General features: G+C 47.4%; 1 protein-coding gene across 3 annotated transcripts in view; it reads left to right on the plus strand.

Annotated features, from left to right (window-relative positions):
- LOC115531003 (RAB11 family interacting protein 3 (class II)) overlaps positions 1 to 25,882 on the plus strand; it is a 38,911-nt gene extending 13,029 nt beyond the window's left edge. The window contains exons 2-14 of one of the 3 annotated variants that reach the window (XM_030339940.1): positions 1,588 to 1,681; positions 3,862 to 3,938; positions 6,900 to 7,072; positions 11,711 to 11,926; positions 17,184 to 17,321; positions 18,386 to 18,421; positions 18,563 to 18,656; positions 19,158 to 19,402; positions 20,476 to 20,557; positions 21,012 to 21,149; positions 21,705 to 21,860; positions 22,134 to 22,274; positions 22,522 to 25,882. In XM_030339940.1, the coding sequence (XP_030195800.1) occupies positions 1,588 to 1,681; positions 3,862 to 3,938; positions 6,900 to 7,072; positions 11,711 to 11,926; positions 17,184 to 17,321; positions 18,386 to 18,421; positions 18,563 to 18,656; positions 19,158 to 19,402; positions 20,476 to 20,557; positions 21,012 to 21,149; positions 21,705 to 21,860; positions 22,134 to 22,274; positions 22,522 to 22,638 (1,707 nt within the window). In that variant the 3' untranslated portion in view covers positions 22,639 to 25,882. Of the gene's footprint in view, positions 1 to 1,587; positions 1,682 to 3,861; positions 3,939 to 5,502; positions 5,763 to 6,899; positions 7,073 to 11,710; positions 11,927 to 17,183; positions 17,322 to 18,385; positions 18,422 to 18,562; positions 18,657 to 19,157; positions 19,403 to 20,475; positions 20,558 to 21,011; positions 21,150 to 21,704; positions 21,861 to 22,133; positions 22,275 to 22,521 lie in introns of those variants that run through there. The other 2 variants (XM_030339941.1, XM_030339942.1) reach the window with 2 other exon arrangements.
- Positions 25,883 to 26,204: the final 322 nt, after the last annotated feature.

The following is a 26,204-nucleotide window of genomic DNA, read 5'->3' on the forward strand; positions in this document are numbered from 1 at the left end:
TCGCTCTATCATTTCAGCGGGCCTGTTGTGATTGCTTGGCGCCACCAGAGATTCTCCAGATATAGAAGATATCTGCAAAATATAGGCTACATGATTATTCTACATCTGGAGGTAAACGTACAGTGATTCTATGTCTGGAAATATATAATATTATTATTATATTATTATATATAATAATTCTATATTTTCCTGATGTTGTCCAAGATGGTTCTGGATCACTGGCTCCTCTTCTGCAGTTTTAATGTAACACTTAGTAGTTAATTGTTAATCCTAGTCCAACACAAGATTGTTATACAGCAGACTTCTGTGTCGATTGTTACAATGTTATGTAAAGAAACCAGAATGCTTGGGGTAGTATGTTTCCAGAAAACCCAGTTATCGTTGAGATAAAACTTCATTTTCACGCATTGCAGCTTCCAGGCCTGATACATGTGTTAACAATCTCTCTTGACAAAGTTGATAGATTTAACCATGTAAATATATCTTCTCACTTAATGCATTTGGTTCTTGTCTGAATAACTCATTTTAAATGTGTCATGTATGTTGGGTTCTGGGTGCCCTGCCAACTAGTGATGCAGTGACATAACGTGTCTGTTATCTGGTTGGTCAGCACCTCCAGTTGCTAGGTTACCGACTCCAGCAGGAGTTATAGGGACACGGAGGTCATTGTCGAATGGCTAAAGATACACTAAATACACACAGGGCTGTGTGTGTGTTTTGTGTTGTTTGTGAAAGTGGCTCAGAGGGTAGTTTGATTTCTGTCTCCTTCTGTCAATAGTGTTCTTGAGTCTTTGAGCAAGGCAGCTCGCCCTGCTTGCTTGCGGCTGGTTGTGCAAGTGAATACAACTCATGAATAACAAATATGTTCCGCAACCTACAAATATAATCCACAGCCATGAAGCGAGGAGAGATACAAATCAATATTAATGTGACAGTATGAATAGAATGGGCGCTGTGTCCAGCGGTCTTCTCCTATATGCTACAGTAGCAGAATATATCCACAAATAACTTATTCTCACCACTCACCTGCTCAGTTTACAACCGGGCTTTTTTTTTTTAAATGGAGGTCAAAGCTCCTTTCTGCTGTAACAATAACAAGAACACGGTAACAATGCAATGAAAGATGTCATTTCACGCTGCAAAAATGTTCTAAAGTAACCCAAGTACGTCAATGTATTCTCGTATTCTAACTATCGAGCGAGCTGAAGTAATTCAACTCTGTTCCTTAATCTAAAATCTAAACCGAACAGCCCTCTAAAGCACCATGGGACACTTGTATAGCTCAATACACAATGCTACCAAGTGGTGTCTTTATTTTAAGGATCTTCTTTTTTAGGGTGTGTGTGTGTGTGTGTGTGTGTGTGTGTGTGTGTGTGTGTGTGTGTGTGTGTGTGTGTGTGTGTGTGTGTGTGTGTGTGTGTGTGTGTGTGTGTGTGTGTGTGTGTGGTTACTAAGGTAATGTGTTGTGGTGTGTGTGTGAGTGTGTGTGTGTGTGTGGGGTTACTAAGGTGATGTGTTGTGGTGTGTGTGTGAGTGTGTTTGTGTGTGTGTGTGTTACTAAGGTACTGTGTTGTGGTGTGTGTGCAGGTGAAGGACCTGACCCGGTTCCTGGACCCGTCCGGTCTCGGGGTGATCAGCTTCGAGGACTTCCACCGTGGGATCAGCACCATCGGCAGCGGGGGTCAGTGCACTTCACCACACTCTGAATACTACTGTGTCCTCTGTAGAACTACCACGGTATTACTACTGTACCCTCTGTAGTACTACCACGGTATTACTACAGTACCCTCTGTAGTACTACCACTGTATTACTACTGTGTCCTCTGTAGTACTACCACTGTATTACTAATGTACCCTCTGTAGTACTACCACGGTATTACTACTGTTTCCTCTGTAGTACTACCACGGTATTACTACTGTACCCTCTGTAGTACTACCACTGTATTACTACTGTACCCTCTGTAGTACTACCACGGTATTACTACTGTACCCTCTTTAGTACTACCACTGTATTACTACTGTACCCTCTGTAGTACTACCACTGTATTACTACTCCCCCCCCCCCCCCCAAGTACTACTGTACCCTCTGTAGTACTACCACTGTATTACTACTGTCTCCTCTGTAGTACTACCTCTGTATTACTACTGTCTCCTCTGTAGTACTACCTCTGTATTACTACTCCCCCCAGTACTACTGTATTCTCTGTAGTACTACTGCCCCCCCCCTGTAGTACTACTGTATCTCCTGTTATACTACTGCCCCCCTCCTGTAGAACATGTATCTCACGTACAGTTATCAATTTGTTGAAAGTTAATCAGGATGTGGGAACACCAGAATATTAAATATATTTACACAGATAAATGATTGAATTTCTATAAGAAGTTTAGAGACAATAGATATAAAGTACTACATAAAGCGATTCCAGAAGCGTATTTCTAGAAGCCAGATTCTAAATCTTCCCCTCAGCCAATGTGCTGACATCCATATTTGATGAGCCTTTGTGTTCCTTTCCACCGCCGCCTTCTCATTTCCCACGATGCACCTCTCCGAGCCAGGCTGCTGTTTATTTTCCTCTGGGGGTGAATGTTAACCTGATATTTCCCGACCAATTTGCGAACGCGTGGTCTACAACCTCTCAGTTCATATTCAATATTCAAGGGGTGTTATCAACGTGGCCAGACCAAAATGAATCTCGATGCAATTGGTCAGACCGATGTGAATGATCGAGTAGATCCCCAATAAACCACGCTGTTCCAGCCTGGCCACCGTGACATCATCATGACACAGGTCGCCCAGGGATACAATGAGGTCATCAACACACCAAGGGATTATCATCAGTAATGACGCCCGCTTCCTGTGTTGACCCGCGCCGTAGCCAACCACAACTGGGTCTGGCTCTGGCCCGGCTCACTGTAGTTGGTCTGTGGCTCCGCCCCTGTGTGGGAGTGGCTCCACTCACTTTATTTGTTTCATTCACTGTATACATTTTATTGATAACACGCATTATGACGATCTACTCTATAAATGATAATTGAACAGTGCTATGCCCCACTCCAGTCTGAGTGCAGTTTCAACACCAGATGTTTCTACTGGAATGTCTCCACTCTTGTCTCCATTGAATTCCAGTCGTGTGTGTGTCTTTGTTTGTGTGTGTGTGTACCATTGGGTGTGTGTCTTTGTTTGTGTGTGTGTGTACCATTGGGTGTGTGTCTTTGTGTGTGTGTGAGAGAATTTGTGTTTAGGTGTGTTTGTGGACATGTGGGATTGAGTCTGTGTGTGTGGGGGGGGGCTTGCAGAAACCTATTTGGCTGCCCCCCCCCCCCCCCCCCCCCCCACACACACACACACAGAAACACCCACCCCACCCCCTCCTCCAAGTCTGTGATACTAAAACCTGCCCTTCCATTCTCAGACCTGCCTTCAAGTTACACACACACACACACACACACACACACACACACACACACACACACACACACACACACACACACACACACACACACACACACACAGCGTCACTCTCTCCAGAATGTGTTTGTTGTTGAAGGGAGGTCTATGCCCAGTGGGAGACTAATGTTTCTCCCCTACTCATTGTTACCATTTGTAAACCTTTTATTTGGTCACATGGTGACCGCTCACTTGGTGTTCACATGGCCACCTGCTGTTTAACTTTAACGAGACCCTGAGGTTTGTTAAAGAGGTGGCCGTCATATTGTTCTGTTCAATACACTTTTATAGCTGGAGGAATTCGACCAAAGTTTTACTTTATAACCCCTGAACAGCTTTGCTAGTTTAGCATCTTGTGTTGGTTTTGCTGACTGTGTGTGTGTGTGTGTGTGTTTGTGTGTGTGTGTCCCCAGGTCCTGAGCCCCATCTGTACGACGCACACTACAGCCCAGGTGATGGAGCGGTCGGTTGTCCGGAGGAGTATGACGAGGTGGGGGAAACAAAACGCCTCTGTTCAAAAACATTCTGTCTGGCAGAGATGAGCTTGTTAACAAGAATGAACATCCTGGATGCGGTCTGAAGTACATTGGACTATGCTTGCATCACAGCCACTACGTGATAGAACCATACGTGCTAAGCTAGCATCCCACCGTTAAGCTAACATCACAGCCACAAAGCTAGCCTCACTGTTGCTATGCTAGCATGGCAGCCACCAAACTAGCATCACAGGGGCCTTGCCCCTTGGGCAGCTGCACACATCTGGATGGCTCCTCTTCTCCCGAGGCTGGATGGACGGGTCAGGCTTCTGTATGCGTGAGAAATTATATTTTTCTACAGCTGCGGTCAACATATCTGGAATTCCTGCCTGCCGTCTGCCTCCCTTGTATGTTTAACTCCCCCCGGTGCGCTGACCGACGGAGATGGACTCACGTTAGCAACAGCACCCTCTGGTGGTCAGTGCTCTGATTTATGTGTCTGATTGGTTTCCATGGCCAAGCACACAGCCTGTCAATAAGGGTTCTTCCAGAGCGTCGAAGATTATGTTCTGGCTGTGGGTGAGAGCATTTCATGTTTTTATGTTAGCCTGCTGGTGAGGGCAGGTTAAAGTGGAGACACAATCAGACAAACTCTGTATATAAAAACACATGCATTTGTCACACACACACAAACACACAAACAACCACACACACACACCTTTGTGCAGACATAAACAAACCAGCATGGTGTGTTTGGCAGTTCAGGCCACAGTACAGCTTCATTAAAATTGGTTTAGAGGTTCAATCCCTCCACCTTCCCCCCCTAGGCCCTGGTCCTCGGCCCCCCCCCCGGACCCCCCTAGTGCCTCGCAAGATGGGGGGCTGTGTGTGAATAGGAGAACTGTTCCCTTGCTGTTGACTGTGAAAACAACGAGGCTGTTCCACCAGGACACACACACACACACACACACACACACACACACACACACACACACACACACACACACACACACACACACACACACACACACACACACACACACACACACACACGTAATGAAACTTACAGATACAAACTTGGACACACACTTATATTAAAACACACACAGACACGCACAGACACACACCAACATTTAATAACATAGACCAACACACATACCCAGCCCTCATATCCGGTCCATTGACCATGAAAGTTGAACGTCGGACTGCTGAATTGGATGGCCATGAGAGAGCTGTGTATTTGTGGTCATTTGTGTGTATTTTAATGCATTTTTGTGTGTGCATTAGTGTTTACTTCAGTGTGTGTGGTTAATGTTTTTTTGGAGTGTGTGTGTTGCTGACTTTGAGGAACTCCTCACTGGATTGTGGGTAATCTCAGCCCCTCCGGGTGGACCTGGCCGTGATGACGGCCGGAGCTAGACAGACAGCAGATTAGAGGGTCCCTGTGGTGGTCTCTCTCTCTCTCTCCCTCTCTCTCTCTCCCTCTTTTTCTATCCCTCTCGTTAATTCTCTCTCTCTGTCACTTCCATACTCTTTCCTTTGCTCTCTCTCTCTCTTTCTCCTTTGCTCTGCCTCTCTCTCTCTTTCTCCCTTGCTCGTTCTCTCTCTTGCTCTCCCTCTTTCTCCCCCTTACTCCACCCCTCTGCCCAAGCAGGGCTGTCCCAGAAACGTGGTTTTCGGATAGTACTCTCTCTCTGGTTATGCGAGTGAGTGAGAGGAAGTGTTAGACAGTGGTAGTCGGCCGATGCCCAGCCTTCCTGTGTGTCTGAGGGAGCATGATTCTGGGCACCATGGACGGCCCGCTGGGCCTGGTCCCGTCCGGAGCTTCCGGCTGCCAGGTAGGTGACTCCAGCTCAGACTCTGCCCAGCGTCTCACCTTTGCACTGGTGAGTGATCGCTATCTTGATGGCTGATTGCTAATAACTGATAGCGTTCGGCTATGGCTTTTCCTCGATGGATCACCGATTGTCCTGGCTGTGGTTGGAGGGATTTGGGAGGCTGAGGAATTATTTTTTTTCCAAGTTGTACACTGGGCTGTTTGTCCTGGGGGTGGGGGAACATGGAACGGAGGGGCGAAGGTGTGGAGGCGAGGTGAGTTTAGCTCGGATCGTCTCTCGTTAGCCCAGTGGAACATACCTGGGTTGCTCCAGTGTGATTGGACAGCGGAGCAAGCCTTTTAGCTGGTTAGTTGCTGTTCAACTAGTTGGTTTTTCCTCTTAAATCAGCACACGGTTTCCCTCTTGTGACGCAATGGCTTATGTTAGCCGGCACTTTACGTGTCTGTACTAACAACCAGAAAGTGGTTTCTTATAAGAGGAACGGAAAATTGCCCTTAGGACCCTGAGGCTATGACGCAAGGGCGAGGCGGTAAAGGGGTTCAGTTTGACGGTTTATCATAAGGTTTAGAGTGCAAGCTGTCACCTAAACCTCACTTTAGTATAGGATTAACTTGCTGTAGCAGCAACATATCACCCTGTTCTTGCAAGGAGTTTAATCATTTGCCATTTGACACAGTCTAACCAAGTCTTACTTGGCCTTATTGCATAACCTGTGTACCACAGATATGATCGTCTGCCAGTCAAGTGCTGAGCAAGCACAAACGAGTAATTCACTGTCACAATTCACTCAGTTTGCAGTGGTTGGAAGTGATTTTTGGTCCCTTGTTGTTATCACTGACATTGAGTCACACGGCAACAGGGATTGGATTTGAACAATATGAAACGATGGCACCCAGGGGTCCACAAACACGGGGGATCTGTCGATAATAATTTCAGATGTAATATTCGTTACATTTAATACCCCCACCAGTTTAGTCTACCACCCGTGCGCTGGTAGATACAATAGCAGACGCACAGTCCAGGTTATGACTGACATCTGTGTTCATCTGTGTTCTCTCTATTAAAGCCCCACGGAATCGTATGCATCTGTAAAACGACCCGGGGATGAAACGCTGATTGTGATTTGCGTCCTCGCAGCAAAACGAGGTGACGGACAGCGCCTACCTGGGCTCGGAGAGCACCTACAGCGAGTGCGAGACGTTCACGGATGAGGACACGGGCGCGCTGCTGCAGCCGGAGATGCACGAGGAGGTGGAGACGGACAGCGGCATCGAGGCCACGCTGCACGACGCAGAGGACTCCGGGAACAGGTCGGTGTCCTCGCCGTGTCCGTGGACCACCGGACATGTGCTCTACAATCACGTACATGCTTACATATACACTGATACACTTGCGCATCGGGCAAATGCTTGTCCCGAAGCTATTTAGAATCGAGGTTATGAACAAGCCACGCATGCGATTGACATCTATGAATGAAGAGCTGTACGAGTTGTCCGTCGTCAACCAGAAACAAGTATCGGCAGGGGTCAAAGGGAGGTTGGGTTCTTTCAGCAAATGCTTCATGTAAAAAAAACAAAACAAGCAGAGGTATCACTAGAACAGTGCATCTAAACAGTCCATTTATATGGTGCTTCCTAACCTGTGGTCACAGAAGTGCGTTACAATGTGTCCCTCACATTGAGCCGTTCGTGCACCCACTCATAGGCGGGGGATCCGGGTTATGGTTCCTCCATGTGGGTGAGAGGCCTGCGGGGGGCCTGTGGTCTAGTGCCGCCCGCGTCATTTCCCCTCGCTGCACGGTGACGCGGGAGGATGACAAATTCCAACACTATCGTAAAAAACCTTTGACAAAATAGACATTGGCAGAACAACACTGGCCGGAGGAGTTCAACAATCATCTCCTGTCCGGTATCGTAGTGTTACCCAGGCAACGCTGCACGTTATCAGAAGGCGGTTGGAGAGTTCCCAGGCTTGGTGACGGTGGAGCTGTTTTGTTGTGATACTGCTGAAAAGCTTATCTAATGAGGGCTTCTTACCTCGTACGAAAACCTCTCTGCATTCCCAGGTGGCAGTGACCCCCGTCGATTAACCCCGCTCTACTCCGATGTATTGAGCCATTTAGTGTGATCATGCAGGTGACCATGAGCTAATCCTCTGCCCTTATTAATCACATGGGTATGAATCCCTTTTCTACCAGTGTCTAATTGCACCATCTTCTCAAACGACCGCTAGCGAGCGATTGTTACTGCCTTGCATGTTTACCCCTTAATTACAATGTACAATAATGGCGTAGATAATACACGTGTCCTATTAAACCTTCCCACCGGAGGTTGTGTAGTCAATAGATTGTCTCATTTAAACACTTAATATCCTGTTGTAAAGGCTTTAAATTGTGTAGCTACAGCCCTGGCTGGAGACAGGGGGGGACTTTAGTGCTGTCGTCTAGCCGGTCTTGGCTCATGTAGGGTATAGACAATCTGTCCTGTTGGGTATAGACTATGTGTCTTGTGAGAGTTATTACCTCCTAGTGATTCAAGGTGTGTCATATTCTAATGCTGGTCCACAGCTGTAAAACACATGTTGGAGTGCTCTGCCTTTGTGTGTGTGTAGAAGTCAGTGGTAGTTAAAGGTGCTGTAGGTTAGATTCAAGAGCTGTTATTTGAGTGTTATTTGTTACTAATGTCATAGCCATCCGTAAGCTACTAGTGACTGAAATGCTCTGTGAGAATGTCTTTTTCGACTGTGCATGCCACTGCATGAGACCATTTTAGATTTTAGACAACGTCTGTGTAATTTCCGACTTCAAGGCATTTCTTCCCTGATTGGTTCAGAGATTCCATATTGTCCGTCAGTCACAGGTGCATGAATGCAACCCTTCTCAATGGCGGGGAAACTTAGGGAAGAAGGGAGCGAGAGGAGATGGAGGGGACTTTTCTTTGCTTTTGTGTCATGATCAAGATTTGTTTCAAGAAATGCCCGATTTGCAACATAGGTGTACATTCTTTTTTTATAACAGACAAAACACCACTTCCCAGACTTGATTTAGCTTCGCATAATTTAAATAGCAGTAGCAGCAGCATTCTAGCCCCCCCCCCCTCATTGCCCGTGTCCTCCCTTACAGATCCTCCATGACTCGGCTAAAACACCACCCTGGCCTCCTGGAAGGGAGGCCTTGGAGGTGGGGCAGGGGTGATGTGTCAGCCCTCTCTGCTGACACATCACCACCACCTGTCGGTGGGGCTGGATGATGGATGTGCACTTGACCCTAGTCAGGGATGTGTTTGGAGCTTCCTGTACCACGGGTAGACCTTGAATTCCAGGAAGTGTCGAGATAGCGTTTTTCTCTCGCTCTTTTTTGCTCCATATGTTTGTTTTTTTGGTCTTTCAGTTCTCCAGTTCCACTCCCTCTGAGTTCCTCCCCCACATTCCCACAGTGATCCAACCCCCCCCCCCCCCGGTGGAAATGCTGACTGGTCAGGGCTCACTTGACCCGCTCGCTCCTGGCAGGAAACCCTCTTTGATTTCAACAAGTGACTCAGGGGCACCGAATCCTCCCTTAAATATTAAATATCTTGACCAAAGTGTAGAGTTAACCCTCCCCACCCCGCCCCCCCCCCGCCTGCTTGAGTTTTGTTTTAAGATCACTGATCAAGTGTAACACAAGGACAGCCACGTCAGCAGGTTTTCCCCTCAAAAACAACTCAAAAACAACAATCATTTCCTGTTCCAGGGAATGTGAATCTCTGCTGGTCTTGCTCGCCCAGCTAGAGGTTAGGCTGCTGCCCTCTGCGACGGTTGCATTTAGAAAAGGATTACTACTCCAGACGGGATTAACCACACCCACTCCCCTCCCCTCCCCACCCCCCCCAAAAAAAAAGCCTGGGGACTGGGCATGCCTGACAGTCGCGGCGCGCTACTTAGCATTAAAGCTCTCATTAGCCATCACTGCCCAGAAGTAGCTCAAGACCATGTCCTGGTCCTAGCGTGGCATGTGGTAGTCCGTGCCGCGGTGTTTGATTGGACGCGGCGGGCGCTGTGTGTGTGCGTTCTCGTTGCCGCGTGGAGCGTGGGAAGGTGAGGGCCGTCAGGATTCCTCTCTGGCTGTCTGGCGTGCGGCCCCCCCCCGTCGGCCCCCGGCTCTCCCGCCAGGGCATCCGAGGTCGCCGCAAGATGCGCTCGCTCGCCTCGCCGGCGCTGTCGGTCGGGGACCTGCACCCGGGTCTGACCTCGGGGTGAGTGCCCTCCCAATCCGCTTCCACCCCCCCCCCCAGTGCCCCGAGTCTTCTGTCCTAAAGCCCCCGAGCCCGGCCCCAGTCCCCTACCCCCTGCCCTCTTGGTACCCAACGTCAAAGACTTTACCCTCCGCCCTTTGACCCCCCACCCCCTACCTTAACAAGCTCTATTGAACCTGTTCACAGTGGTGTCATCGTGGGACAAAAACAGGTCAAGCCCTTTACAGAAACACGGGTTGTATTTCTGTAGTGGGCTTGACCCCTTTGACCGGGTTTTACTTACATGTAGCAGGGCACCGGTACTAGACCTAACGAGTGACGATAAGTCTGCTGCCCTGCGTGTGCTTTGATACACAAGTGAAGCAGACCTGTAATTGGTGTTGTGAGTGTCAACTGTGTGGGTCCTACGGTAACACCTCTGTGAAAAGGGCCTATTAGACACCCCATTCTACCCCGGGCGGCAAATCACCATGGCAACAGTTTGATGTTCAACCACCAGCGAACCCGAGTGTTGAAGGAGAATCTAAGGCCCAATCCCATTTCTACCCCTTACCCCTCCCCTTACCCCTCCCCCTTGTTTTGAAGGGGGAAGGGGTAAGGGGTAGAAATGGGATTGGGCCTAAAGCTAACCCTTCCTATTCATAGGAAACCTATGCTTGGGTGTATTCTGAATGTATTCTCGTGCTAGACTAACCGGGCACACACCCAGGCCTGCCCCGAATCTCAGAACAATTCAGCACATCTCTGCAGTTCAGCAATTGAGGCCGCGATCAGGGCCAATAGATAGCTTTGCATTCAACCCAACTGCAGTTGCCAGAAAACCGTGAGACAGTTTGTCCGGCCAAGGCAGACTCGGTGGATTAATGTGAATTAACAGATTATCTCCTCCGGTTGTAGACACTTGTCCAGATTGCTCCACGTCCTTCGCCAACCATTAATGACCAAATTACATGCTCAAGATCCGCTCATTCAGGTCTGCCCGGTTCAAACAGGTTTCGGATGTGATTTGCGCTGGCATGCTGTTGATCCCCCCCCCCCCCACCCCGCACCTCAGTGTCCGTGTTGTGTTGACGTCTGTCATAAGAGACAGATCTTGTTACAGCTCTCTAGTGGAGCTGTGGAGCCTTCTACTCCCCAGTGTGAGAAGCAGCCAGTGTTGTGAAACAAGAATCCACACCGAACCCTGCTCCTGGTCTCTCGCTGGACGCTAGGGGTGTGTATGGTGGTGTGGGTTTGTTTACGCAACACAATAATACACAGCTGGACGCTAAGGGAGGGGTGTCTGTATACACAACACTACGACGTGCAGCTGTGTGTTAGGGGTGGGTGTGTGTGTGTGTGCTCGTACCTCCTGCAGAGCGGGAGAATTACTCATCTATGTATGATCCAAACTCACAGCCACGGTTTAAAACATATTCAAACAGCTCTGATTAAAAGGTTGGCTGGTACTTGTAGTTCTACTATCCACTCATCTGAAACGACATGGGTCAACTGAACTCTATCAAAGAACTACATACATGAACTGGCCTGTTTGTGATGGTCAGAACGACTTTCTGTTGCAGAAGGCCATGGAATCAGACAAGAGGCCTGGATGGAGAAAATACACACGCCTCTTTTAGACACACACACACACACGCACCTACAAACAACCAAACAAGGTTGTCAGCTTAACCCTGTGTGTGTGTGTGTGTGTGTGTGTGTGTGTGTGTGTTGCAGGTTCTCCCTGAACTCTGAGCTGCAGGACCTCTCCCTGGTGACGGTGATGGGTGGAGGCGAGGAGGAGCACTTTGAGGACTTTGGGGAGAACCATGGGGCAGAGCTCCTTGAGGGCGGGGTGGAGGATCAGGAGGAGGGGCCTGCTGAGGATGGTGGCCCCGGGGCCCTTCACACCCCCGAGCAGATCACCTGCTCCTCCCTCATCATGTCCCCCAGGTAGATATCAATATACATATAGACGTGTGCATACACAGGCCTTTATGTTACTATGTTATGGTACTACTCGTTTGTAAATATATAACAGTTTATTGATTGCTACCTAAAACCCTTACGGTCAGTTGTGTAACACCTGGGCTCCACTGCCTCATTGTTTCTCGCCCATGTGCCACGGATTATGTGCGCTACATGTTCTGCAAAGTGCGTTCAAACATTGGTGTCATTAGATTTCGCAACATCCGAAAATGATCAACGTAGAAGTAGTTGCATGCTTTATGCATGAGAGTTGTGAATTGACGCTAGCTATCGGGAGTTCTGGAACATTTTAAACCGAGCCGTCAGTGGAGCATCTTTCCTTCATTATTATGGCCGTTCCAAGCCTCAACCAAAAGCTTACAGAATGCTGATCCAACACACGATTCCGGGGGTGTCATTCAGCTGTGGAGCATATGGGAAACAAACTCTGCATTCAGCCGTGATTTCAACCCCAGCAGTAAAGCCGTCTGCCAAGCTGACAATTCGGGAAGTGTAATTTTTCTAATCAAAAGGGGGCAGGCCCGGTTCCAGAACAGAATGCCTTGGGGTGCATCTGAGATTACCGGGGGTGCACCAGTACTATACTAAAACCAGCTACCCAGCTTCAGTTCAGACTTCGCTTTTTTACACACAGGCTTTTCCTACCATAGACAAGCACTTCTGCGTAGTTCTACTGACATGTTGGGACAACAAACAATTACTGTGCTTAAAAGATGGTATCATATCATGTCTTGTGATGTGGAGAACATTTCGGCTGCAACATTAGCTTATTGATATCTTAGATAGCTTTGAATATGAGATAGGTTTTTGAGGTGTAAAAAAGAACAGAATTCTACACAAAAAAAACCCATGTGACTGCAATTCAAAAATAACGATTATTTTTTTTATAAATTGTGGCAGGATATTTGACGTAACAAATAATTGTACATTGCCACTCATAAATAAAACAGATTTTAGCTGAACAAGGAAAGAACACTTTCAGACTTTGAACTTTGAACAAAAAGTAATCATACTCTTAAAGTTAACACGATTGTAAATAAATGCAATAAAAAGAAATATGGGTTCTTATGAACATAATACATTTAATACATGTATTGGATATCCAACGGATATCCAACGGATATATAACTGTTGCTGCCGAAGAAGTTCAACGTCACTACCGTGCGCACCATAGATATACTATATGGGTGCGTGCATTTTGCACACGATGCCGGCCGGCGGCCAATCACAGCAGCGCTGATATAGAGCGACAACATTGCGACCTCAAATGTGATATTGCTTTATACAACAGTTATACTAGTAAAATGTACTGTTAATAATAATAATTGACAATAGATTTTGATTTGTTTGTTTATTTAATCATATAAACTAATGAAATTGCTTCCGGCAACAAAAATAGATCCCCACTGAGCGGACTGTTGCCAAGCAACATATAAACAAAACACCATACATAAATGCGGAGGGATTTTGTCAGTTTGGTGAACAGTCAGAGTGATGTTGGATACTGATATCTCAACGGTATTTAATGGAAATTGTCACAGGTTTCATTACAATTTGTTTTGTGAGCAAGTATTTTATTATTTTTTGTCATATTTATAAAAAAAAAAATCTTTTTTATTTTTTTTCAATTGAGGGTGCAAACATTTTTTTTGGGGGTGCAATGCATGCTTATGCACCCCCGTAGAACCGGGCCTGAAAGGGGGTCACACTCTCAAGATTAGAATTTTAAATACGAAGACGTTATCAACACATATGACTGTGTAATGATAACCAAAGATAGAAAAAGTATATTTGCAAAATACACTTCATTGGGTGACCGTTAGGACCCTCTCGCAGAAGGCTCGTATCCCGTGGTGATTTTGAAAGGTTGTATATGGGCGGATGCCATGAGGCTCGGTGTGTCTGTTCTCCTGTTATCTGCGTCCTGATAGGAGAGAGAAACAATGAGAGTTTGTTCAAATGGCCCTGTTGTACTGTTTGTTCAGTAGAGTAGATAAGAGCAGCTAGGAAGGTTCTAACCCTCCTGCCGCTGCTACTCTTCCTCCTCCTCCTCCTCCTCCTCCTCCTCAGGCTGAGCTTCAGAACAATGTTTTCCCTCTGACCACAAGTATATTAGTGCTAATAATATTAATAATAAATTAAGACTTGTATAGCGCTTTTCTAAGACTCAACGACACTTTACACTGAGAGGTGCTGGTTGTGAAACAGACAACAGGCAGTCAGCAGAAACACACTGGGGTGGATGGGAGGGAGAGGGGGAGACAGAAGAGAATAGATGGGTCTTGAGGCGGGACTGATGGATGTGGTGGATCTGAGGGTTGGGAGGAGGAGAGGGGGTCAGGGAGATATGGGGGAGCCAGTTAGTGAAGGTCTTTGATCTTTGGTGGTGGTAAAAGGTGGTAAAAATAGGTTTTGATGACTTGGCGGATATGAGGTCAGAGGGAGAGGGTGGGATCAAGGATCACTGGTATTCCTGTGAGGAAGGGGAGATTTCAGTTTTGTCACTGTTGAGTCTGAGGGGTTTTGGGGGGATTTGGTGTTAAGGTATATCTGAGTGTCATCGACATAGCAGTGGAAGTCCAGGTTCAAATGACGGAGAATCTGTCCGAGAGGGAGAATGTAAATAATTAAGAGGAGTAGGCCAAGTAAAGAGCCTTGGGGAACGCCTTGTCAGGCTGGATGAGACAGAGGAGTGGTGAAGCTTCCAACTTTATTTATCCAAAGAAGGGCAATTCTTTTGCAGCTTTCCTTACACACAATCTAAAGACCCCTAAAACTCAGACAAGATAGTTGCCAGAGGCAACAGCTCAATGTACATAGGTCAGTACAAGGAAACAGCCGGCAGCAGTAAATAAAACAACATGTCATGGACCAAGTCTAAAGGGATATAACAGTTACTTAAAATTACAACTGTCGATGTTTAATAGCCTAATAGCGAGAGGAGTGAAGAAGTGTAGCGGTGTAGTGATATGTTCTGCTTAGGGGCAATAGAGACGATGAATAGAGATGATGATTCATCTGCTGGAGCGGTCGGACCGGAGCCAGATGAGAGCAGTGCCTTATATACCGAGGTCTACGAGTCTAGTGAGAAAGATGTTGTGGCTCACTATGTCGAAGGCTGCACTCAGGTTGAAGAGGATGAGGATGTTAAGGGCACCGGTGTCGGCAGAAAGGAAGGATACTTTGAGGATTTGGGTTTGGGTTTGTGTCGCGACGAGGAGTTCAAGGGATGTGAGAGGAAGGGGAGATGGTGGTTATGGTATTTTTTGAGGATTGGGGGGAGAGCGGCAGTTAACAATTCAGTGGCGACAGTGCAGAGCTGAAAAGTTAAGTGTGGCATTGGGGTCAAGGGAGCAGGCTGTGGGTTTGGATGAGCTGATGAGTTTAGAGATGTTGGAGGAGGCAACAGGTGCCAAGTGGGAGAGATGGCGATGCGGGGAGGGGTAGGGAGGAAAAGAGAGATGGCGGGGAGAGGGGCCAGAGTAGGGGCTGCTGGGTCAGACGCAGAGGACAGAGATTTTAATAGTGGTGATTGTATCGGCAAAGAATTTAAGGAATGACTTGCATTGTTCAGGCGTAGAGGGCGTCGGCAAAGGGCTTTAGAGTGGTTGTGCACGTGAAAGGAAATAGTCCGGGGGGAATTGGGAGGGAGGGGCCGCTCCACTAGCTGAACGACAAACCAGGTGGTACGGGCTAGCGATAGCAGTTAGGGTCGAAGGCAGGGAAACAGATAAACAGCAATCTAAGACAGCCAACCTCGCACGGTAGGGAGACGAAGAAGCAAGAAAGGGACACAAAACTGAGAGAGAGGTACAAGCGGCAGCCACACACGCGTGAACAGTGCTCTCTGACACAAACACGCACGTGTTTGGTCACAGTTCTGTACATAAATGCATAATTAGTTGAGTAGTACTTTAGCAAATCTGTATAATAATGTATTACTAATAATGTAAAACTCAGTTGGCTCTCTGAGTGACCGAAAGTTACAACGTGATGGTTTAATTTGATGCTTTAGATTTTCAGGTAAACAATATGAATGATATTAGGCTTTGCCTTGTTAGTTAAGGTCCAGTGTTAGAATTGAATGGTATCCGACCGTGACATTGCAGATTGCAAGCAATTGAACGTCCCCTCCCCCACCTCCCCTAAGGTGCCAGTAGGTACTTTCAAAATGATGCCACCATCAACGACGCAATGAGTCACCAATTGTCGAATGTTGATGAGGTTCCTCCTTGAATGATTTGTAAATTATGTATATGCTATTTATTCTATGCCACACACACACACACACACACACACACACACACACACACACACACACACACACACACACACACACACACACACACACACACACACACACACACACACACACACACACACACACACACACACACACACAGCTCCCAAAATGACGAATCCCATGTGACCTCTCCCCCTCCCACTGCCTCCTACATACACAAAAATACAGATTCATACACTCCCGCATGAATACATTCAGATATATCCACACTCACAAACAGTTACACTTAGACTGTTCCACACATATTCAAATAAACACTCGCATACATAGTTCAACACAAACTGCATATAACGTCTCATTTATACTTTCACACTCATATCAGTTAGTCACATACATGCTCACCACACAGCCCGTCTCTGCGTGGCTTCAACCTGTTAGAGACGTCACTCCCGCTGGCCGTCTGCTGGCCCCATGCTAACAGCTAGCAGGTCGCTGATCTGCTGCTAGGTTACCGTCATGGATGGTTTGAGAAACGAACGAAAGAAGACGTCCATGTTATGAAACACAACATGGAGTGAAACGACTGGAACTACCCACTACTAGGGCTACTAGCAATATGACTAACCACTAACCCCCACGTCCCACCTGAATTTACCTTTGCACACTCTTACCTCCTCTCACCGTTTCATTTATTACTCTCTCATTCACTCTTTCACTTAAACACTTCCACTTTTTTCACTTAAACATTTTGCACGCACCTTTTCCTTTCATCATTCTTCTCCTCTCTTCTCGTCTATCCTCTCCTTTGCTCTCCCCTCCTTTCCTCTCCTCTTTCCTTTCCCTCCCCTCTTTGCTCCCTTATCCTCTCCTCTCTCCTCTCCTGTACTCCCCTCCTTTTGTTATCCTCTAATCTCCCATCTGCTCCTCTTTTCTCTTCTCCTCTCTCCTCTCCTGTCCTCTCCTCCTCCTCCTCTCCAGTGCTCCTTCTCCTCTCTCTGACTGCTTGCGGAGCTACCTGAGAGAGGAGGCGCAGGACTTCTTCTGTAGCCAGTGTCACAAACAAATCAACCGTCTGGAAGATCTCTCCACACGCCTTAACTTCCTGGAGATGACTAGGTAACCCCCGCCCTTCACCAGCCACCCCCCCCCCCCCCCCACCCCCACCCCACCTCCACCCGCCTCGCCTCCATCTCCACCCCAACGGCTTCTCTTCAAGCTGGGCCCTTAGCCGCCATTACCTCGCCATAGCCCTACTGCGCGTTACCAAAGGCACTGTGATGTCCCTTCCTGTGCACGCAGTATTATTATGGTTTGTGTACGTGTGCGTTTGGTTGCATCTCCCCCATCTCCATGCAGGTGGGTGTGTCAATAGCAGTGTGGTGTTTGTGGTGTTGGTGTTGTTGTTGCTGTTAGCTGGTTCCTAGTGCCTGCCCGGTACTCTGTTCATCTGCAGCTGGCTGCTCCAGCCCTCTCTCTCTACTAGCCACGCCCATTCTCTACCGGCCTATTCAAGGCCCGAAAACATATTTTATTGGCTACAGTTTGTAGTCCTCTTTATGATGTGCTGTACATTCAGTTCTGAACACACAATCTCAAACACACAAACACATGACTGATGATTTTAAAGAGTCACCCAACACAAGGATTATAGTGCCGATATGGCGCCACCTCTGGCTAAACAGGTCATTGCAATCATTTTTCTGATTGGTTTGAATTTCGACCTAGTTATTCAGCCAGCTTCATGAAAAACAACAAATTCTAATAACCTGTGTTTCCTTCTGTCCCTGTTTTATTTTGGTTGTCTTGCTTGGTTTCTGTGTGGCTAAAAGCTCAAAAAGTCAACATTGCATAACATTACATTCATGTTCCCATTTCGACTCGTCTGGTGTGGTTTGCTGTGTTGGTGTGACATCTTGTTGGTGAAAGAGAAGAGTTAACCAGACACTGGTCTCACATCATATCATCGTAGACCAGCGCTCTGATGGTGTGGTGCAGTGGTGTCTTCTGGGTGGCTGTAGAGCTGCTGGTCTATCTCTTGCTCTCTCTCTCTATCTGTCCCTCTCTCTGTCTCTCCCTCCCTATCTCTCCTAGTAAAGTAAAGACATCAGCTGATTGGGTCTACTTCCTGTCCATTCTCTTTTCCTGATCTGTTTCCTGTTGTTCTTTCTATCCCTCCCCAGCTCTGGCAAGCGACTCTCCAGCAAGAAGGTGGCAAGGTAGGCTACCAAACTGGTACAGTTTACGATAGATTGTTCTGCTAGGTTAATGGGCGAATGCGCTAAACTACGCTAATGCATTTGGCTTATTGTTTAGGCTCATGCACTATGCTAGGCTAACTATGTGTATATGTACGGCAGGCACCTGCTCCAGAACAGCTCGATGACGCTGGACACCGTGAGCGACCTGACGCGAGACATCCTGGAGCTCGCCGATAACGACATCACTGACAAGGTGACAGACCCCCCCTCGGCTCTGCCGTCCCCCCATGAGCCAATCCCAGTCCATATAACCCTGTTCAGAAGCAAATCATAATCCAGTCACGGTCCGATGGTGACGCACCATCTGACGGAGGAATGAGGCAGGAGGGGTGTCTCATAAAACATAGCTGACTGATCGACTCCCATCACCTACCTCCTGCACCTTCACCTCGTCCACAACACCTTCACCTCGTCCACAACACCTTCACCTCCTCCACAACACCTTCACCTCCTCCACAACACCTTCACCTCCTCCTCCAACACCCTCACCACCTCCTCCAACACCCTCACCACCTCCTCCAACACCCTCACCTCCTCCACCACCCTCACCTCCTCCAACACCCTCACCTCCTCCAACACCCTCACCTCCTCCAACACCCTCACCTCCTCCAACACCCTCACCTCCTCTCCCCCCTCACCTCCTCCACCCCCCTCACCTCCTCTCCCCCCCCCCCCCCCCCCCCCCCCCGGCCAGGTGCTGCTGTTGGAGCGCCGCGTGGCGGAGCTGGAGAAGGAGTCTGACGCGTCGGCGGAGGTGCACGCCCGGCTGCGGCAGGAGAACCTGCAGCTGGTGCACCGCGCCAACGCCCTGGAGGAGCAGCTGAAGGAGCAGGAGGTGTACGCCGAGGAGTGCCTGGAGCAGGAGGAGCGCCGCCACAAGGAGGCGCTCGCCAAGATGGAGCGGGACCTGGGGCTGGAGCTGGAGAACCTGCAGACCAGGTGGGTTAAAGTGTGTGTGTGTGTGTGTGACCCATTGGGCAGAGACCCAGTGTAGAGACCAGGGGGGAATTGATCTGGGGGGGGGGGGGGGGGGGGGGGGGGGGAGTAGAGAACTAGTGTGTAGAGACCAAGGGTGTTCTTACGGCGGCTATTAGAAGTAGAAGTACAGTATACTTCATTTGAAGTCTTGGCACTTGTCAAAGACTGTTTATACACAGAGGACGCTGTACAGAAGCCTGAGGCCTAAACCAGCTTCTAGCTACTACTCTTAAACAACGTGAAGATAGAGTAGGCCATATTGACCACTGCGTTATGGAAGGCCGATCTGAGATGAATCTGTCCATTCAGACTGAACAACAGACCGTACAGATACAGATACAGACCTCTGGAGGTTTCTCAATACATTTAGTCAATGTTGGAGACTCCATGAGGCCCTCTGGTGGTAGAAACCTTCCACAGCCTCAACTGTGGTCTGTTTAAGGTTGCATCTGAGGTGACCGTTCAATGCCTTGTCTTTTTTTTTTAAGGGTTTAATGTTAAGGGCAGGATTTAAAATAAGCTCAAAGGGTAAGTGAACTCCTTTTTCAGCTCAAATTCCAACTCCGTAATTGAAGACCATGCGTTTTGAGCTGAGAGTTATTATTATTTGCAAGAAGGTGGGGTCATTGAGGATGAGTCACTGTCCCATGGTGACGGCCGATACAAACTTTGTTCTTTTCGTCTGTTGTACTGCGTTATTCAGCTAGCTAGTGCTCATCTTGTTGCGAATGGTTGTTAAAATGAGCAATGTGTAAATAAATGACTATACCGCAATGTAATTCTATAATACAAGTTTTACATAGAAGAGCTATGGTTTGAGCCTGGTCCAAATCTTGATTTAAATGCGCAAAGTTTTATAAACGTTTGGTAAGAGGCTATCTACTCCTACATGTTTAAAACTTTTGTGTAAGTCTGAACAGCAGTGTAGAAAAAAGTGTGAAAATAAATTATCTAGCAGAAGTTGGCCAGAGAAAGCGTGTTGGCCTTCCCTTGAGGGCAAGTATTAAGGGTGTGTGTGTGTGTGTGTGTTTCAGGATGCAGCAGCTGGATGAGGAGAACAGTGAGCTGAGGTCATGTGTTCCCTGCCTGAGAGCCAACATAGAGAGACTGGAGGAGGTACACACCAGAGCAAACAGACACAAGCAATGACACAAAAATACTAACACCAGCACACGCACATACATACTAACACACACACGCGCACGCACGCACGCACGCACGCACGCACGCACGCACGCACGCACGCACGCACGCACGCACGCACGCACGCACGCACGCACGCACACACACACACACACACACACACACACACACACACACACACACACACACACACACACACACACACACACACACACACACACACACACACACACACACACACACACACACACACACACACACACACTAACACTCACTACTACACACAAATTAACACTTATACATACCACACAGACACACATGAACACTACTACACACCCATGAACAATTCTAAACGCAAGCAAACACGTATCACACCTCAACACAAACAGCCACATGTTTGACCCCCGGCCCTCCGTATCTCCCCCAGGAGAAGCAGAGGAGTCAGGACGAGCTGGAGGAGGTGGCGGAGCGGCTGATCGAGGAGCAGGAGACGCGCAGGAAGATGTCGGACAAGCTGAGCCACGAGCGCCACCTCAGCCAGAAGGAGAAGGAGAGCACGCAGGAGGTGCCCCTACAAACACATGCGCACACACCACAGTGCATGCATGCACACACACACACACGCCATAGTATGTTATATTATAAGGGACCCAGCCAACTCGGTCTTTTTCTTGTCCTCTGAAATCGAACGCGTCCCGTCTTAAAGTCGCTACCGAGAAAATGCTTCTTATTCAGTTTGAGCTGAAATGCAGCTCCTGTTCTATTAAGTTACCCACACCACGATCGAAGGTACTTTGTGAGGCCTGTCTAGCATTCCAAAATGTCTAGTAGAAGCGGAAACATGAGCAGAAGCACGTCCCCTCTGCTAACTTTGACAGCAGAAATGACTGCACAGATAGAGGTTGGAAGGTAATTCCGTATAAAGTCAACATTTTGTCCATTCAACACGGGATCTCGAGGCCACCTCGTCCTCTGACTATATTAAATGGGCTTGCTCAGTAAAGCTGTGTTTTAGTCTGATTGTGTAGTAGTCTGACAGGATTGTGTGTGTGTTTTGTAATCTTTACTCTCGCTATGTATACTAATGTGTGTGTGTGTGTGTGTGTGTGTGTGTGTGCAGCTGATCGAGGACCTGCGTAAGCAGCTGGAACACCTGCAGCTGTACAAGCTGGAGGCGGAGGGCCGGAGGGGGCGGCTCCCCAGCGCCGGGCTGCAGGAGTACCACACACGCACCCGGGAGGCGGAGCTGGAGCACGAGGTCAAGCGCCTTAAACAGGTAAACGCACGCACACACACGCACACACACCTACATGCATATAAATACACACACTTGCATACATACAGACACATGTAGACACACATACATGAATATAAATACACACTATCAAGGACATAGACACTCTAACACAGACACAATAGTCCTATTCATGGAGCCACCCATACATGAACAGAAACCAACAAATGTTGAGGATATTGAAGTTAGCAGTCAGTCAGGCAGGAAGGTACGGTGGAATTAATTAGTTTGTTGTCTCCTCGGCTCTGTTTCCAGGACAACCGCAGCCTGAAGGAGCAGAACGACGAGCTGAATGGACAGATCATCAACCTCAGCATCCAGGGAGCCAAGAACCTCATGACCGCGCCCTTCTCTGACTCACTCGCTGCAGAGATCAACTCCGTCTCCCGTGGAGAGGTAGGCTGCCCCCCCCCCCTTTCTGTCTCACACCCTCTAGAACCTTCCCATGCTCTTCCCATCTTTCTTAATATGTGTCTTTGATGCACCATTGTTGTTTTTTTTAGCATTTAACCTGAATCGTATCTCAACGCTGTATAATCGCCTGTGTGTCTGTGTGTGTGTATGTATGTTTGTTCCTTTGTATGCGTGTTTGTCCCTGTGTGTGTGTGTGTGTGTCTGTGTCCCTGTGTGTGTGTGTGTCCAGCTGATGGAGGCGGTCCACAAGCAGGAGGAGATCAACTACCGTCTACAGGACTACATCGACAAGATCATCGTAGCCATCATGGAGTGCAACCCCTCCATCCTGGAGGTCAAGTACTGACCCTGTCGGCCCCGGGCTCGGCCCGCAGCCTGCGTAACAATGGTCGCATTGCAAATTGTATTTCAGACACTGTCTGCTGGTGTTGGTGATGAAGAATAAGCTATTTTGTTTCAAAATCCCTGGAATATGAGTGTGTGAGAGTTTGTGTGTGTGTGTGTATGTGTGTGTGTGTGTGTGTGTGTGTCGGTTCCGTGAGCTCGCCGTTCTGAAGGCAAGCCAGCTGTCCCGTGTTCCTGTATTGACGTCATGTCCCGGTTCTAAAGGGACGCATCGTTCTGCTGTCCGACCCCATGAAGACCTTCATGGCGAATCCCCACGATTGGCCCAGAGGTAGAATATCTGACCCCAGCGTGCTGCTGGTCCCCTGGGGTGGTGGGGCTGGGGAGGGTCCCCTAAACAGGGCTGAGAGATGAGTCCTCTGATGCGCTGGCCAGGAGACCCACCCCAAGCAGGTCTCTGTTGGTCTGCAGCGCCTCTCCATGAAGGATAGGGGGCGTTTCCATGGGTGGAACCCACAAGGACACCCGAGTGTGTGTGTGTGTGTGTGTGTGTGTGTGTGTGTGTGTGTGTGTGTGTGTGTGTGTGTGTGTGTGTGTGTGTGTGTGTGTGTGTGTGTGTGTGTGTGTGTGTGTGTGTGTGTGTGCAGTGTTTTCTTATTATTTTCCTCTTTTTGTTGTTTGCTCAAAGGCTTTGACAGGGTCTGGTGAAGTAATAAGTTATAGTGAAGGACCCAGGTGGCTTATGATCCTGCTCCTTTCTGTGCATTTGTTTTGCTATGACACGAGTCCTGGGCCTCCGGTGGGCTGGACACCAAGACTTCATTTCCCATCATGCCCTGCATTCCCAGGCGCTAGCAGTAACCCAACCATGAACTAACTGTAAAATAACTTAAATTATATTTCCAAGTGGTGTAAGAATGTATAAAGAGGGGGTGATTTAATAGCGAGCGCCTATGTCAAATTTAATGACGGGAACAGAGGTTGAGTCTGGGAAGTGTAGTTTTTATTTTCTAGAACAGCCCACCTGATCTCCAGTGTTCTCCTGAGTGAAAGTGTCAGAGAGTTCATTGAGCCACCGTGGGGAGAACAATACTGATAATTTATGTTCATAAGGTTATTGATGTTTATGAAGTTTCACAATCAAATGTACTTTGCACTCTGAATTTATTACAAGTGTGTTTTGGTTTGTCTAAAAGGGACACTTCTTTGCAAGGGGTCAAATGTTAAATTTGAAACAGGGAAATGGACTAAAAGAGGCTCAGAACGCAGCGAGACTGGACGGCACCACAGCTGTGCTGACACAGAAACACACAAATACTGGCTTCTGTCTGAAACACTCTGCCAGAGTATTTCCCTCTCCTTCATCACTGTGCTGTTGTCTCCGGGGCCGATGAACTGGTGGGGATGTGCTGGTATTATTATGGGATGTTAGGGGGAGGCCAGCCCACTAAAGGACATGATGAGAAGGACTACCTAAAGCCACACTTGGCTTGCAATAACTCCACCAGAGCCCTGGATCAGACCAGAGCGGGCCCAGCTACACCAGGGATGAGGAGGAACAGGAACCCTCATGACTCCGGCTTGTTTCCATCACCCTTCTGGAGGGAGAAAAGGATCCTCATTAGGACTCTGGACTTAAAAAATAACTTATCTTTGACAGAAGCTGAACGCTATCCGCAGCCTCGTCTCTGGACTGTACACGGAGGTCTCCACACCATTGGAGCGGGGGAGATCGTTTCCATACTGCCTGAAGCTCTTCACCGTCACTGCATTCAACGTTGTTTTGTTTTCACCAAATCTCGCCTGTCGAGCCCACCTGTAAATCTCTACCGTTGCTCGCCTGTACAGCTCACCTGTGGCTCTGGGGGGGAGAATGCCTTGGCTTCAAAGGACTTGTACATGTATAGTTTTCTACCCGTCTGTAGATCCTAGGTATTTTTATAGTCGAGGTGATGTAACGGCAGAGTGGTCTTTCTCGTCTCTCGGTGGACAATGGTTGCCTGAATTGTAGCATGTTGTGTGCGCACAAGCTAACAGTTCCATTATCTGTAGTTAACTCACCAAAACACGTATTTAACTCACCAAACTAATCTGTAAATATTCTGTGGTCTTTTTTTCATTTTTGTTTTTGAAGGGTAATACTGAAAGAAAAATCTTCTATGTTTAAAAAAAACCCTGTTATTGATTTAAGAAGTATTTTCTAGCAAAGTTGTAGTCTATTGGATACATTACAATATATGATGTATGATACTGTTCTGTATGTTGATGTTATCTCGTATGAGTTTGACTTGGGTTGGATATCGCGACACTTGCTATTATTATTTTCTTGTAGATATGAGCCTTGTCTTCCCTCTGAGGTCACTTCCTGTACGGAGGCCAATCATCTTCAGATGACAAAGATTCCAACATCCAAACTGAGCTTTCCGATTGGTCCGACTCATTTCTTTCTTTTTTTTGAGATCAGGAGAATGTGATGGTAAAAAAAACCACCTATCCCATTCCCACCTTGGTGTCTGCAACACTACGACATTCCCTTCAGGACGACTAAGGCAGTTAACGAGTTCTCTAAAACAGTTAACTAGTTCTGTAACAGTTAACCAGGTATCTCACAGTTAATGAGTTATGTAATAAATGCACTTTAACGAGCACTAACGCCCCCTGCAGAAAGAACCACCAAAGACGGTTTGACTTCTCATCCAATCAGTTTAGCTTTTTTTGATCGGCGATCAACGGACAGCGTTTATGTTTATATTTTTATTTAATGGAACCTGAAGAACTGGCCCACTAGTCTCAACACTGAACCCGTGTCTCGATCCTACCGTCATCAAGAATTAAAAAAACAAACCACGTACTTTGTCTCACAACAGCTCCACGGTGTAAATACCTTTTTCTGAACTTTCTGCTCTCGCGCTCGCAACCGCCGTTCTCGTACACTTGGCTCAAGGGCACTGACATCAAGGCACACAGCAGTGCATGGCTCGGCAGTCGGGACACGGGAGAGATCGGGGGGAAGGAATATTGTAGAAAATGAAATTGTAAAGCTGAAGATTATTCTTATTTTGAGAGATACATGTATAAATTATAACAGTATTGGTTACTACTGTATGATATTTTTGAAATACCCGTGGAAGATGTTATCCTTATTAGGCAATTATGGGGGAATTATAATTTTAAGTCGTTGTAAAAAAAAATACAAGTTGAAGAAAAAGTGAAGTAAGATTAGCAAATAAATGAAATTAAATAAATATGCTGTTTGTGTGGTTTTTGACTATATTTAGAATGTGTTCAAATTAGGGATGTCCCGATACCACTTTTTCACTTCCGATATTGATACCGCAGCTTGGGCTATATGCCGATACCGATATCAGTCAGATACTTTGTTTTACTCTTTAACAAATAATAATAAAATGTATGGAAGCACTTTGCTTTTGATTGCTTATTAGCCACCTAAAACGTCTCACAAAAGAAAAGTTGAAGTTGGCTTAAATCAAGTGATACGAACAGTCTCAATGGAGAAAATAAGATAAACATTCACACCATTTAAAAAATTTCAACTAATAGTTATAA

The sequence above is a fragment of the Gadus morhua genome, chromosome 18 (assembly GCF_902167405.1).
Source record: "Gadus morhua chromosome 18, gadMor3.0, whole genome shotgun sequence".
NCBI lineage: Eukaryota > Metazoa > Chordata > Actinopteri > Gadiformes > Gadidae > Gadus > Gadus morhua.